Source organism: Saimiri boliviensis, chromosome 10 (genome assembly GCF_048565385.1).
Source record: "Saimiri boliviensis isolate mSaiBol1 chromosome 10, mSaiBol1.pri, whole genome shotgun sequence".
NCBI lineage: Eukaryota > Metazoa > Chordata > Mammalia > Primates > Cebidae > Saimiri > Saimiri boliviensis.
In genome coordinates this window covers 54,835,119-54,852,103 of record NC_133458.1, presented here as the reverse complement: position 1 = coordinate 54,852,103, position 16,985 = coordinate 54,835,119, and the positions used below count along the sequence as shown (strand labels likewise).

General features: G+C 38.8%; 1 protein-coding gene across 12 annotated transcripts in view; it reads left to right on the top strand.

The window, feature by feature from the left end:
• Window positions 1-16,985, top strand: part of MAGI2 (membrane associated guanylate kinase, WW and PDZ domain containing 2) — a 1,426,516-nt gene that overhangs the window by 1,227,003 nt on the left and 182,528 nt on the right. For all 12 annotated transcript variants that reach the window (XM_039472765.2, XM_039472764.2, XM_074379315.1 and 9 more), the window contains one exon: window positions 11,625-11,656. In XM_039472765.2, the coding sequence (XP_039328699.1) occupies window positions 11,625-11,656 (32 nt within the window). The remainder of the gene's footprint in view (window positions 1-11,624; window positions 11,657-16,985) is intronic.

Sequence of the window (16,985 nt, the reverse complement as noted above, 5' to 3'; positions counted from 1 at the left end):
AAATGGAATTGAGATACAGCTCAGATTGGTTACAGCACAACATTTGCCCAATTTGAACACGATTCGAACGGTTGGCTGCCTTTGGCTGAAACTGATTGGCACAAGAGCAGGTTATGGTCTGTTTACACATCCGGTTAGGTTAGTTCACTATGTACAGAGAAACCCTTAGGCTGAACTTAAAATATGGAAAGAGGCAGCTTTAGGCTAAACTTAGCAGAAATGTGAACCAAGAGCTTTGACTATGACCTCTTGGAGGAGAGGAAGAAGCATGACCCTCTTTTGATAAATATTGACTGTAGGGAGTCAAAGGACAAAGAAATTAAGGACTCTTATCAAAGAGTCAAGATCAAATCTACAAGTAATACAATATCCTTTGATCAGCACTTCTTGAATGTGTATTAGCCACCTGGGAACCCTGTCAAGATGCAGATCTGATTCAGTGTAAGTCTTACGTCTGAGATTTCTAACTTTCAAAAAAAGAAGGAAAAATCCCAGGTGAGGCTGATGCTTCAGGTCTGAAACCACATCTTGAGTAGAAAAACTTCAGAGAACTCCTGAAGGAAATGCATTTGCTCTATTCCAGGAGGAACCGATGGAAACAAATTAACAGCTAGGCATATTCTAGTAATTTATAAAGCATGAGAAAGGATTTTAAAGTACAATTTTTCAGAGAGGAAAATGAAAGTGACTTACCAATAAAAACTGAGCAGATCGGGCTTCTCCTCTGCATCACTAAATATCAGAGGACAATAGAAAACTTTCATCTGGGTGCGGTGGCTTATGCTGTAATCCCAGCAGTTTAGGAGGCCAAGGCAGGAGTATCACCTGAGCTCAGGAGTTTGAGACCAGTGTGGGCAACATGGCAAAATCCCATCTACTAAAAATACAAAAATAATAGCCATGTGTGGTGGTACATGACTATAGTCCCCTCCGGCTACTTGGGAAGCTGAGGCGTGAGTATCATCTGAACCCAGGCAGTCCAGGCTGCAGTAAACCATGACTGCACCACTGCACTCCAGCTTGGGCAACAGAAGTGAGATTCTGTCTCGGAAAAAAAGAAAAATCTCAAGGAACTTGAAAGAAAATTGTGATCTCGTTTCATCTGAAACTAGAATTCACATGGAAGTGCTTAGGAAAGAAGCCAGCTATGTGGATTTTCTACTGCTGCCATAATTAATTTCTTACAAACTTAGTGGCTTAAAACAATACAAACTAACTTACAGTACTGTAGGTCAGAAATCCAGCACAGATCTTGCTGGGCTAAAATCGAAATGTCAGCATAACAGCATTCTTTTCTGGAGTCGCTAGAAGAGAATCAATTTCCTGAGGCCTCCAACATCCACATAGCCTTCCCCTATCTTCAGAGAAGCTTCAGGAAGTCTGAGCCTCCCCACGCTGCCACCTCTAGTTGCAGCCAGGAACATTTCCTCACTTGGAAGGACTCATGTAGTAGATTGGGCCCACCTGTATAACCTCTTCCCATCTGAAAGCCTTTAGCCTTAATCACATCTGCGAATTCTCTTTTGCCTTGTAAAGTAGCCCGTGCACAGGTTTTGAGAATGAGCGTGTGAGTATCTTTGCTGGGGGCCACTGTTCTGCCTATCACACCAAACATGCTGTTTCTGAAAAAATTATTTGAGGACATACATTATGAGGGGAATCAAAATTCAAAATCCCCAAATAGAGAAGTACTTGTATAAAAAGAACTGTGGCCAGCACTACAACTAGTTAAGTTGGGTAAATCTAAGTACTCATTGTATAAATAGTTCAAGGAAAACACAAAGTTAGAAGCAATTCATAAAAGAATCATGGTGGCATAATCATTGAAGCTGGGGGCACAGTCTATACTGGAGCACAGAGACTGGAGTAAGGTTAAACCTTCTCATCTCATCAGGATCAAGAGGAATTTAAGGGAAGACTCCAGTGAAATAAAAACAATGACTGAAAAAGATACAGCAAATTAAAACAAGTCGTAGTTCATACAGCACAAGGCAGCTTAAAAGCACTTAAAAGTAAGCTTGAGAGGACAAAAAGTGTAAAAGAGTTAAGGAAAAATAACATGTATCTGTTGTGGTATTAAATTGTTGAACCTTGCTGAAAAGCAGACCTCTACCTTGTAGAACTAGAATTTGAAATGCTTCAAAAGCATTAAATGGAACAAATGCACCACTTTATATTGATAGAACGTAAAGTGCATTATTATTTCGTTCTCATTACTATAGTTTGCTATTATCTGTACTTTGTTCCAGATAAAGAACCTGAGCCTCCGAGAGGTTAGGGTACTCAATTACAGTCATCCATCTGTGAGCCACAAATCAAGCCCAGGGTCTCCCTCACAGCCCAAGAGTCCATCCTGATGGCATGTGCCCACCTATGTATGTGAGACCGCATAGCTAGTGAGAGGTGGGGCTGGGACTAGAACCCAAGTCAGTTTTACCCCATATTCTGCCATGTATAACTTTTCACTCTACCGCCTCAGAAAATGTGTTCCTGTTTCTATCTTTGCTTCAGAACCACGTCCCCTAAGACACCCAGTGATTTTGCCAATCTCTGCCATTGTGAGTGAGTTATCCTATCTAGCCTCATCCCCTCCCTATGAGGCAGATTCTGGGGGATTCACCCACTGAGAGATCTGCTCCAGTGTCTTGATAAGGATTTGGGTGCCTCATCTCCCAATTAAGGTGAATCCCTCCCCTGGTGCTACAGATCACATCCTCTCTCATCTGATGAAATAATTTCACCAGTTAGCCTCTTTCCTCCAGTCTTCATACTTTGTCTCTGCTCAGGTTCCTTCTCATCTGGATGTGGGCGTGCTTATCCCACCGAAAAGAAATCTTTTCTGGAGGGCTTTATTCCCCTGTAGCCACTATGACACTGCTTCTTAACCCCATGACCATTTCTCAGTTCCCCTTCTTCACCTTCTATTTATTCAGACCCACTGCAAACTGATTTCTGCCTTTGTCTTAGCAATTAAACTGCTTCCACTGCGGTCACCAGTGATCCTCCTATCTGACAAACCAATAAAAAGTCTTGTATCATGAATATTTACATCTACCACTTCTTGAAGCTTTCTTTCTACTTGGCTCTCTTAATTTTCAAATCTTTCACTCATTCTTCTACTAACCCAAGGATTTCATTTTCACGCAACACAATTTTACTGCATTAAGTTTTACCTGACACATCTCTGAACACCAGACAATAGAGCTAATTACAATGGGACTAACACACACCTAAACCCAAACTCACTCTGCTGCAAACTTCAAAATGTAGTTCAAACTACATTTGAACCCATGCTCCCAAAGGCACCTCAAGTTGATTTTGCCCATAACCTAACTCACAAGACTCCACTCAAGCCTTCTTTAAAATCTCAGCCAGTAACACCATCATCCACTCAAGTGTGCAAGCTGTCATCTTTTCCTTTATAGCACTTCCCCAGCCCCAGCAAATCTCCAGGATTCATCAGTTCTCCTGAGTATCTTTTGGCCCTGTCTCTGTATTCTACCCTCCTCACCCTTCATTACTCACCATTACTGAGCCATTCAACTATGTCTACTGAGGTATCCACTGTGTGTCAGCTATTTGCTAAGTACTGGGAATACATGATGAAGAAAATAAGTATAATATCTCCACTCATGGAATTTATGCCCTAATGGGGGAAATGGACATTACATAATTATAAAATTATGCCATTCAACTAATAAACATTATTTAATTAATATAATTACAAATAGTACTATATAAAAGAAAAACGCAGGATACAATGAAAAAGTATAATAAGGAAACTTGATTAACAATGAAAGGTCAGGGTCATCTCTGACAAAGTGATACTTAAGTTGACAATAAAAAGGGGTCAGACATAGCTATGTGAAGAGTAAGAAAGAGTGGACAAATGAAGGAGTTTGTGCAAAGGCTCTGTGGTTAGAAACACCTGGCTTAAGGAACAACGATTGAAGAGGAGGGATGCATGTGCTGGCTGGGGAATAAATAGGAGCCAATTTCTTCAGACTCAGCAGGCGTCCCCAGACTTTTTACACAGGGGGCCAGTTCACTGTCCCTCAGACCGTTGGAGGGCCGCCACATACTGTGCTCCTCTCACGGACCACCAATGAAAGAGGTGCCCCTTCCTGAAGTGCGGTGGGGGGCCGGATAAATGGCCTCAGGGGGCCGCATGCGGCCCGCGGGCCGTAGTTTGGGGACGCCTGCTTCAGAGCCTTGTAGGTTTTGTGTTTCATCTCAAGCGTAATGGGAATTCACTGAAGGATTTTCAAGCATAATCAAATTCAGTGGCATCATCAAATTTGCTGTTTTTTCAGCTCAAACAAGAGAAAATAGGGCATAAATTACAATGGTGGCCATGGAGATAAAGAGAAGCGGATTTGAAATAGACTTTGGAGGTAGAATAGGCAGAAATTTGGTAGTGAGGAAGGAAAGGGAAGGGAGGCGTTAACAATGACTTTCAAGTTCCTGTCTTAAAAACTCTGAGAGCAGGTGAAATTCCCAAAATAAGGAACACTAAAGAATGAAGAGAAGATTCAGGAGGAAAGATCAAAGATTCCATTTCTGTGTTGAATTTATGATGCTTATAAGACACCAACAACTCAATAAAGATTTATTTAACGTTGGTGTAAAATAACAAAACCGACATGTAATCCATCTTAAATTACTTTAAAATCTTTCTAGACGGATTTCTCAAGAACAAAAAAATAATCAATGCTATACATTCACCATTTTTTAAAAAGATGTCGGAACCGGATTTTTCCAAGTATTGATAGCCTTCCACATTTTCTTTGCCAATTTTTTACAGTGTGCCATAACCCCAGAGCAGGTTTCTCTCTTCATTGCCCTTATCTTGTTCAGAACATAAATAAAAAGCCCTTTGTAGTTGTTACCCTTATTTTCTGCAAGACTCACCTCACTCTGAGTTTTAGCCTCCCTAGTCCAATTCTTCCTCTTCCAGTCCATTCTTTTATTCCTATTCGAGGCTTTTCATCTTGCCTGCTTTATTTTGAACCTATCCTTTATGCAGCTGAGTGTATCAGAAAACAGTATATGCAGATTTATCCTTTTTGATAGTCATTGGGATTACTTGAAATGGTTGAATTGCTCTCTCTATAAGGAACAAAGCCAGGGGAGAAATGGCCATTTGAAAACAATTTTACAGTGTTCCTAAGAAAAATGCTTTTATTTAAAAGATGCAGAAAGGATCACTTTTAAAGCATTGCAGAGAAAGCCTCAGCTCTCCACATTAAAAAAAAAAAAAAAGATTCTGCAGGTCAAAGATGGCAGCCATGTGAAATTTTCTTTGCAAATTGAAGGCATCGCTTGGCTAACACATGATGGTGTGATGTTTGAGTACTGGCAGCAGTGTGTCTTCCACGCTTGCTAAGGGACAGGTCTTTTCTTAGCCTAGGTCAGTTTCATTAGGAAAAATTGCCCTTTTACCTACTTCAGGCAGCTTAAACAAATTATCTCAAAGAACTGCAGGGATTAACCCATTTAATGAATTTTAATAAGGAATACATGAATCAGTCAAAAACCAGAAAAAAAAAAAAAGTGAGTAACATTGAACTAGTTCTGATGGAAATTAGCTCATGGCTCTGCTGGCTTACATTTACCAAAGGCTGAATTTTTGATGGAAAGTTTAGCTCTGTTTTCCAGGCTGTGGAAAAATGGGAGGATCTTTAAATTGAAGATTAATTTCATTAGTGCTATTTTTCTCTGCCAAATTAACCCTAAATGGAGATTATAAAAGCCTTGGGGCTTTTTTTTCCTCTTTGGGAAACTTTTTAAAAACAGTTTCTTTGTACTGAAAGAGTTTCTCACAATCCCTGAAATATTTTCAGACATGTAGTAGGAATGTGAATTTTATTCCCTACAAATAAGAAAGGATAATTTAAGAGGTATAAGGGTCTGTGTGGGTGTTCAGGTGAGTTTCCTGTCCTCCAGGCGGGTATCACCGAGACTGTGAAAAAAAAAAAAAATCTCTATTTATTACTTTCTCTTTTTTCTCTCTTACACATGTGATATGTGCATACTTTTGTTCTCTCTTTTCACTTTTTTTCTCTTTTTTTATTGCTTGAGAAATTTTTTTTAATTGCGGTAAAATGCACATACGTAAAACTTACTATTTTAATCACATCTCAGTGTACAGCTCAGCAATGTTAAGTGTATTCAAATTGTTTTGTCTCCTTTTCTTAAGTAAAACAGAACACACAGCTTTTGATCACCAAGGGCATGGAAATGTGTAATGAGGCACATCTTTATTTAAAAGTGGTTCCTACTTCTTTTCTACTGTTCAAAGAAAAAGAGAAATAGAAAGTGTTTCCCCAGCATCACCATCATTTTTAGTAACTGTAGAATCCCTTGTGAAATTCATGACATTGTAACAGTCATCTTCAAAAGCAGAATCAGATGTTCTAGCACGTATTTCAGCTCAGGGAGAAACTATTTCACATCCTGCAAATCAGAGTTCAATGTATCAACTGGAATACAGAAGTATGTTGGAAGACTTAGTTCTGTTTGGGAAAATTCCTGAAAATCTTGAAAAGGTGTCTTGGCATTATTCCAAATTGACACTATTATGATGGATTAAAGTTGCCCTTCATTGTATTTTGAACTCTTATTTGAACTGGGGTGATTTTAAGAAAGTTCATCATCTTGTTGCCCTTTGAAAGTAAACAATAGTAAAACTCTTACCACACAAATGCACACCAGGGCTCTCCACTTGAGATCTGCTGTAAAGACATTGATGTTCTTTCATTTTGGCTATCATGTGTCAGGAGAAGTAAGTTCTGAAAAGAGTCACTCTGTAATGTGCATCAAGCAATTTGAAAATGGCCCTTTGTGGCACTAGCATTGGCCACAGTGTTCTCTATCACCTGAGGTGACCTCAGTCCAGGATCCCAGTGAGCAGGCAGTCAGCCCAGTGCAATGATAAGTATAGCAAATGGAATGTTCTAAGCAAGGTTTCTCAACATCAAGTCTCCTGACATTAAAGGAAATAGTAAATATTTTCAGGGCTTTTTTTCTTAATCAAATGGATATTACCTGCAGTAGATGTTACTATTGTGTTTTTATTTTAAAATGGTTACCAGGGACATATATAAATTGTTCCCTATATAGGGTGACCAGATTTAGCAAATAAAAATATAGAATTTCTGGTTAAATTGAATTTCAGATCAACAATAAATAATTTTTAATATGAATAGGTTCCAGAAGTATCAAATGATTTTTAATAGCAGTATGTCTCATGTAATATATGTCTCATGCCATATATGGAACATACTATACCAAAAAAATTATTCATTGTTTTCCCTGAAATTCAAATTTATCTGGGTATATACTTTATATAGCAACCATATTTCTGCAGTTCATTTAAAATTGTATTTAGGGCTAGGTGCAGTGGCTCACATCTATAATCCCAGCACTTTGGGAGGCCAAGGTGGGCAGATCACTTGAGACCAGAAGTTTGAGACCAGCCTGACCACCATGGGGAAACCCCATCTCTACTAAAAATAAAAAATTAGCTGAGTGTAGTGGCAGGTACCTGTGGTCCCAGCTACTCAGGAGGCTGAGGTGGGAGGATTACTGCAGCCCATGAGGTGGAAGTTGCAGTGGGCCGAGATCACACCACTGCACTTCAGCCTGGGGTAACCACATAAGACCCTGTCTCACGAAAAAAGAAAATTGTATTTATTTGACATGTAGATTTAACTTACATTTCAATAATGAAATCAGTGTTGTCTTTTTTCTGCTGCCATTTTCAAGTACGAGGATTTTCTGCCTAAACAATTTACACTGTGTCTGTTTCTCTGCCCATCTCACTGTGCTCTTGGGTGCGGAGTTTATTTCTAGTTCTATTTCTAGTTTTATTTCTGATTCCAAAGAAGACAGATTTTTCAGGTGTAATTCAGCTTTGTGCTTTATACTAAAATGCATCTATTTAAAAAATAAAAATTCAAAATGCGTCTAGCTTCTATATTAGCTACAACTATATTTTTCCATTTATTCTTTTTTTGTCCTTATCCATATTTCATTTATTTTATAACTGTACCTTGAGCTCTTTTGCTTTCATCATAAGACTCAAGATTAAATAAATACATTTCCACTTGTACACACACAAACTCATACTCAGACAACATCTTGCTAAGGATAAAAGTCAATAAATGATCAGTATGAAAAACATGAGTCAGGTCATTATAAAAAACATTTTAATCCCACCAGAGAATTCTAATATACAGATTTCTATAGAAGTAGGGGAAATACGGGCCAGAAACTAAAACAAACTATTACTATTATTTTAAAGAATATGGCTCTTTTTCTATAAAATTGGTTTGGTAATGAAGACTACCTCAACTAAGAAAGGTTGAAGAAAAGGTTGTCTGTATCTCTGTTTCTATTTCCCTATGAAGATGGGTGATGAGATGCCCAAAAAGTAATATTCTCAGGCAAACCAAGCCTAGCAAAATGATTAGAATTGCGAAAGGCTAGGATGCCAAGCAAGGTGTAATAGTTTCTGGGGGATCAGGGGAAACTGTCCCTACAATCTGTGAGGCAAGCAGCAAAGGTCAACCTTAGCAAGCAGTTTTTAAGTAATCCTGCCCAACAGAAATTATTTCATCACATAGAGTGTAGAGATTCACCACACAATATGTGTATGCAAAACTTTCTAGATCTCAGAAGTCTTATCTTGCTTTTGTGATCTATGTCCTACCAGAATAATTTCAGAAATATAAGCTCAATATAATAACCAGCATGTCTCTTCCAGGATTTGAAAGTTTTGATTTGGTTTTCAGTGCTCTTTAACTTTAATTGAAATAGACTAGATTTTCTAGAAGGGTCAGGTCATCTCCACAAAAATATATAGGACATTTATAGTAGTTTGACACACAACTTCCCATGAAGTTGAGCAGACAGTTGGAGTTTGATCACACAGAAAATTTGACCTGTCTTCATCAGGACCAAATTAAGTATATTCAAAATAAATGTTTTCACTCATCTTAATTTAAATGTTTGTAGCATGACTGATAATTTGACAAAGAAACACAAGGGATGAAATAGCATTTATTTTTAAGAAAATTATTCTGATACACCCTCTTACTACCTAAAATTCCTTACTCTGCAGCAAGCAACTTCTTTTTAACAATGATTCAGAAAGGGCAACTATTGCTTCAAAGATTGAACCTTCTGCAGCATAACTCAGCAATAGAATTATTCAGAAACTGCCATCAGAGGAGCGGTAAAGGAGCCCTGGGTTGCACCATTGGTCTGACGTCAGACTGAATGAATTAGCCCTAGAAGAATAAGGATCCCAAGTGCCCATGATGAAAGGCAGTCAAATTAAACACCTTCTCTCTCCTTGTCTGTTCTCCACCAGGCTCCTGCTTACACCGTTTTAGTTCTGACACCATAACTGCTCAGAGGGTAGATGATCATACATTTTCTATAGGAGGGAAAATCATCTTTTAAGATAACGTCTCATGTGGAGATAAGAACGCCATTAAGAGGAACTATTTATTTTCAATACCTCTGTATCAAAGTCTAAGAATCCCAGCACCTGTCAAAAGTGAAACAGAAAATACTCTAAGTCTGTTTGGGCATTGCAGGAGGAAGGTGACGACACAAAGAAAGTAGGAGAAATAATTGAATATTTTGACATTGTGAAAATATATAAATGACATCTTTTCTCAAAAGTACTGTTGCTGGCAATTCCGTAAAACAGCAAATAAATTTTATACTTCACTGAAGACAATGGTTAATCAGGCAATAGGTTAAAATTTGTTTCACTTTTAAACTCATTGTCAAATTGTTTTCACAGCATTTTACAGAATGAGTCAAGGAGATAAATGTATTTATTTATCTGTAATTTTTACTGTCAACTCTTTCTAAAAGGATGCAATTAAATCCTTATAAACCACACATTGAACAGAATATTAATTGGAAAGAGGAATAATGAACAGTGTGTGTAAGACAGAAAGAGAGTTAATTTTACCAATCTTCTTGGGTAAGATGGTTATTACCCCAAACATTAAATTTAATTCTATGTTCTAAGGAAAACTAAGAAATATCATGGACTATATAGTTTAACTTTTTTTTTTTTCCTTTTTTTTGAGACAGAGTCTCACTCTGTTGCCCAGGCTGGAGTGCAGTGGTGTGATCTCAGCTAACTGCAACCTCTGCCTCCCAGGTTCAAGAGATTTTCCTGCCTCAGCCTCCTAAGTAGCTGGGATTACAGGTGTGTGCCACCATGCCCAACTCATTTTTGTATTTTTAGAAGAGAGAGGATTTTACCATGTTGGCCAGGCTGGTCTCAAACTCCTGACATCAGGTGATCTGCCTGCCTCGGCCTCCCCAAGTGCTGGGATTACAGTCATGAGCCACTGCATCTGGCCCCAGTTTAACTCTTTTCATAAAACTAATCATCACTTATTCACAACCGTGCATTGAGGTGCAATTAGTATTTTTGCCATGCTGAGGTGGATTCCTTAAAATGTGTAGGTAACTATGTGTCCCTATTTCTACAAGTATTTCCTACAAATGGAAATAGAAATAGCTGTCAACAATGCCCATTTTGAACAAGTCTGTTTTAAAGATGATAAACATAGTATGCAGCATGTTTTTAACGTTCATTTTTATTAGATATTTTGTCAGAAACTACCTGATATTAACTTGAATAAAAATTTTTGAAAGAAGGAAGATATATGAAAAGATATTATTTTGTTTTATGTGTTCAGTTTAGCTTTGGATTGTTAGGACCAACATGTGGCAGTGCCTTCTCTCTATTTTAAGCTTGTTTTTATCACCTTTTAAAAACTGATTTCATATTCTAAAATAATAATAATTTGTTGAAAGGGAATTAATCTATCCTTTACTTTTAATTATCTTAATCATTTGGATCACAACGAGTCAGTTGAATCATTATATTTTGTGATAATAGAGATCAATACATTGGATAATAGAAAGAGGTCAATACATTGGGTAAAAAAGCTTCCATGATACATGATTCATTCAATTAACAAACATTTTGAGCTCTTCACACAAAATATTTGCTAGCACTGGGTCACAAAGGTAATAGAAATCTGCTCCATCACAGAGGAGAAACACTCACAAAATTTTATAGTGGAACCTAATTCATAATGTAGGTGTATACATTATTTTTAAATTTATAATGAAGTCTTATTAATTGATTCTTAACCACATAAAGCAGGTAAATAAAACAATCAGTTCTTATACTAAGCAAAGATATTTACCTCTGAAAATTTAAATTTATGTCAGTATCCTCTCTCTCTTTCCCACTAAGGCTGTGCCAAAGGATCCCTAAGGATGACTGAGTCTTGGGCTTTGTAAAGCCCTGACCATTTGTCATATGGTCACTTGCCGTCTCCATGTCTTAGCATCTTCAGTTGCCAAATAAGGACTGTTCTTAGAATCATTAATACAATTCCAATGAAATTATTTGATTCTGAGCTCCTTGAAGAAAAACATACAGCCAGGCAGAAATTTGTTATTGTTACTGTTTGCTATTAACTAATTTAAAATCAATTATAATTATCTTAACATCATGCCACCCATAGGTGGCAGTGGGCAGTATTTTCAAAGTTCAAATATTGTTTTCTTTATTACAGGTTTCTTTTCTCCATGGAAAACTCCAAAGCCTGTAAGTTGGAATTATTATGCTTCTTTCTTTATTTCTACTTACCACTGCAATTCCATTAAATTGGGTGACCTCAAAATCTCTCAACTCTAGGAGTCTGTGGTGTCAAAAAAATAAATCCTCTGTGTCCCTTTGTCTTGTATCTGTCCCACAAGTACAAGAGTCACTCATGTTTCCTTCCTATGAAAACGATTCTGCCCTTTTTAAAAATATGAACTTACAAAATGAACATTAACACTATGCAATCTAATGTAATGAAAGTACTTTAGAAGCCTTTTGTTTTTCTCCATCAGCGATACTATGTAGTCTTCATAACATGGAATTTTTAGAAACTATGCAAACTAAAGGCCTAGAAGTCTTGACTGCAAGTTAAATCTAGTCCACAAGAAATTTAAGTTTGTATATATTTATATTTACCCTTACATTTTAATGTCTATGGAGCTACATATATGTATGTGTCATGTGTATATATGTCTGTGGAGCTACATATATGTATGTGTCATGTGTGTATGTTACCTCTGTATATGTGTGTGTATGTGTGTGTGTATAAAATGTGTATGTATATAGATATACACATGGGTATACACACACACACACACACACACACACACAAATACGTATATTTAAGCTCTGTATACTGTATATATATTCTGCCAAACCTGACAATCACTAAAAATGGTGCTTCTGAATCTTCATTAGATACTGGATATCTGTAGCATTATCTGACCACTCTAGGCCTACTTCCCTATGAAAATTGCAAAAATGTTTGTGCCAGTGTAAGAAGATGGTGGGTTTTGATAATCTTTTTGCAGAGCTAGGCTAGCCAAGTTGGCTTAGCAGTTAGAGAGGGTCTTTACTTGCAGCTAGATTGAAACGATTAATTGCCCAAGTCCCAAGAGCAGGGACTGGTTCTCTGGGATCCCATTTTATGATGGGTTAGAATACTCTGCCCTAAATGGGATGTGTGAAACCCCTGACTACAAGAGACTGCGGCAAAGCAGAACACCCCGCGAACAGGACCTCATTTAGGATTTGATTCATCTGGTCCACAGAGAGCATCAGATGGGAAACCAGTCTTATTTAAGTTTAGCAAATCACATAAGGATGCATGTGATTTTGAAAAGAGATCCTTTTAAATGTTTAAAATGAAATTTATTTTATCTTAACCAAGGTCTAAAGAGTTCCTTCCTTTCACCACCAAACTTAAATCTGTGTTCTGTGATTATACACATCTTTATCTAATTTAACAAGGAAACTTGCAACCTCATCATGGTGCTACAATTATGCAATCTAGTGATTTCCTTATACGTACCACATTTACACAAATTATGTCATTTGGTATAATGACAGCATTTGCTGTCATTATTGTAATTACATTCATAGTCAATAATTCCAAAAAATGTTTTATAGAACTCAATGTACAATTAATCCTGAATCCATGTATTTCTACAAAAGCTAAGGCTTGGACTTCCAGGTCACAGACAAGAGAAGGGAGAAAGCTATAGAATCAATGTCTTCCATGTATCTACCAAAAATTCCTTAGACTGAGGACTATAATGAGAGGAAGTGTGGCATTAATATACTTGTTCAGGGTGTGGGCATTAAAGGCATACTGCCTGGCCTCAAGTTTTGTTTCTTCTCCTAACTACATGACTTCACTCTATGACTCCTAACTATAGCTATCCACTTACGCTATCAGTGTCTTAAGTTATGTATCCGTAAAACGGAGATAATAACAGCCTTCTTTTATGGTTATTGTGAAGAATTCTATGAGTTAAATCATGTAAGGTGCTTAAAACATGTTGCCTCTACATGTTGAGCTTGAAAACATAAACTACCATCACCACGGAAAGCAGACCTTCCACGCATGAGCCTTTACCAAGTCACTCTATGAAATGAACATAGTTGGCTAAACTATTAATCCAAACAAGTATGTAACAACATACCCGCAGTATGTGGGTTTATACACACTGTCCTCTGAATGTGGCCCTTATTGGGCCTCTCTTACCCAGTCCCACGTTCCTGGGCATGGACACCTAGGACTAGACAAGAGAGGTCCAATAAGAAGCTTTTTGAGAAATAAACACATGGCAGGTAACACAAGCTCTAAACAGGTGACGGCCAGGAAGGCGCCAGGTAAAGGATCAATGATATCTTGGGTCAGAATAAGGAAATGGTATATGGGGTGAGATCTAGCTAGCTTCGTCCTAGTCCTGTGTGACTCCCTGACTCTTTGCTGTCCTATTGATCCACATCTTATACTATTCCATGTCAAGATAGCCGCTTCCTGTTGAACAAGTAATATGCTAAAATAGTGAGTTCTCATTTTCTCCATCTGGAAAAGATCAAGTGCATTCTTCAAATACAGAATCAAGCCAAATGTTGTCATCTTCCAACCTTGCCCAAAATAGTGAGGTGGAGTATTTAAACTACCCTAGTTTCCATAGGAAGGAAACAGTTTCTGAACAGAGCATTTCATGGGAGTGGAGGAGAGAGGCCTGCCTCATTCACATCTCTCTACTCCCTATGTGCACCCTATAATCAGAAGCTGAGGTTAAAGAAATTAGCTACCAGCCTGGCCAACATGGTGAACTCCTGTCTCTACTGAAAATATAAAAATTAGCTGGGCATGGTGGCACATGTCTATAGTCCCAGCTACTTGGGAGACCGAGTAGGAGGGATCGCTTGAGTCTGGGAGATGGAGGTTGCAGTGAGCTGAGATCATGCCCTTACATTCCAGCCTGGGTGACAAAGTAAGACCGTATCTCAAAAAGTAAAATAAAAATAAAAATGAACAGCCACAGCCATGAACAGATTGTTCTGTTTTACTATTTGATGCCTGGGTGTGGACCGGACATCCAGGCTGCTCCCTGATATTTCAGTGCTGTCCATTCATACAGTTGCACAGACATCCATTCACTCACCAAGGCCAGCAGAGGTACAGACTTCTCTCAGTATAGAAAACAACTTTTATTTCCATTTGTGCTTATTCTAGTGAGATGTTTATAAACATTGGCCTGGGTCTGGACACCACTGGGACTGGACAAGAGAGGCCCAAAAAGAAGCTTGTTGGGAAATAAACACCTGGCAGGTAACAAAAAGTCTAAACAGGAAAAGGCCCAGAAGATGCTAGGTAGAGCAAGTGAGGCCATCGACCTCAATAAGGGGACAGGATCAACATCCAAGGTGTTCATGAAGGTAGAAATAAGCCAGTGTCCCAGGTAGAAAGCAAAAGTCCAGAGACTAAAGTGCCTAAGGAAGTTGGGAAGAGGCAATGGAATGTACTCCTGAAAGGTGCAGTCGGGCCAGCATACCAGCCCCAGCTAAGGGGGTGACCTCTGACCCCAGCGCGGGTGGTGTGCCCCACGGTCTTCTGGGTAGGAGCTACCAGGTAACTCTGTTGAGGAGGGAGCAGGATACGAGGTGGCAGAGAACAGAATATTGTCTGCTTTTTTCATGGGTGCAGTGATTTTCTGCTTTACAGTCTTTTAAGAAACCCTGACAGAGTTACTCAAGAGTTAATGAATGTCATAGCAGGAAGTTGTGAATGCTTTACCAAGCATGAACTGGACTCTTGACTAATTCCCCAATCTCTGTGCTACAGAAATTGTAGAATTTGTCAATCTGCCATGGCAGCCTTCCTAAACAGTGCCCAAAGCATTACTTGTTCTGTAGTTTCAAGATTGTTTTTTAGAAATACCAATATTTCACCTGAAGCATGTCCAGTGACTACGTATGAACAATACATATACCAGCAAGACACATGTGGGTATCAAGTAACCCTCAGAGGAGTATAGGAGAAAGAAACAGACACTTGCTGAAGCCCTGTGATGAAGAGTGGGATAGATACTTCAGCTCCTCACACCGTACTTCTGATTTATTTACTTTTTGGTATTTAGTATCTTATAATTGAAAACAGAAGGGATAAAGTCACAGCCAGAATGCATCCACATGGTGCCTAAAGTCAGCTAAAGTGAAAAATTACCAAGGGTATGCCTTTACCCACAAATGTGGTTTTCCACATCATGGCAAGGTCACCCAGAATGGATGACCAAGGAAACCCAGAATAGCTTTCTGTATGAATTTTGCTATCAAATGAATTATGAAATTCATAAAGATTTTTACAAACGGAAACACAAGGCCTGCTGAGCAGAACATTCACTACAATTCATTATAACTCAAACCATATTTACCGGGTATTCCCCCTAGTGTGATACTATATAAACGATTACTCCTGTTAGAGGTATAGGTGGTTCTGACCCAGGATCTGCCACTGGCAACTGCTGGACCTCAAACAAGCTGCCTACCCTCTCTGTGCTTCTAGAGATTATGTTTCATAGGAGGAAACTGAACTAGACTAGGGGTTTTCCATCCTTGTCAGTTAGAGAAACTTTGTTCAAATGAAATCTTGGGCACTAGCCCATATAGAAAACAATTAAAATGAAGCCAGTCTTACTTAAAGGAAGGGCCAGTGACCACTTCTTTCCCAGTTTGCTCATTCAGCACAAACCCTTGCCACAGTCCCAGTCCCAAGTGGGCAGGGCTGGCCCCTGGGGTCTCCTGTGTTATACAGCACGTGGGTGCAGTTTAAAAAACACTGGAATGCATGGCACCTCACATCCCTTCCAGCTTTAACCTATTGATGATGGACAGGCCAGAGCTGGAATCAGAGCCCTGACAAAAATATAGCTAGTGTGAAAACAAAAGCAGGACAGTGACATAGGGAATAGAAAGTTAGGATCCTGCCAAGTTCAATGTAGTGTGTATCAAAACTGTTTTTTTTTTAAAGTGGCCATATTTTATTCATAATTTTAATCATTCACTAAATGAACATTTTCTGAGTGCTAACTCTGCATTGGTAATATAACAAGGAGAAGACACAGCCCTGGTCCCCAACATGATCCGTGTGAGACATGGCTGGGTAGAATCGTGGTGATCACAGTTCGACGTGATGAACTGGTGTGAGGGGCAGAAGGAACAGGGCAGTCAGCAAGAGCCTTCTAGGAAAAGAGACATCTCATCGGAATCTAGTAGCCATGAGAAGTGAGGGAGGGGATGGAAGAGTGGAAAATGCATATAGAAAGAGAAATGAAGCATGCAAAGGTTCAGAAGCAGAAGAGAATCAAGTGGATCCTAGAGAATGAGAAGCCAGCCCATCAGCCAATACGAGGAAGGTGAGGAGACCAGGGTCAAGAGGAGCCCGCTACACCCCTGTAGGAAGTTTGGCCTTCGTCCTGAGGACCATGCATACTCAGGGCAGAGTTTCAGCAGGAGGGCAAACTAACCTGCCAGTTTATTCAAAGCAGGAAAGAAAAATTGAGTTTGAATGAGT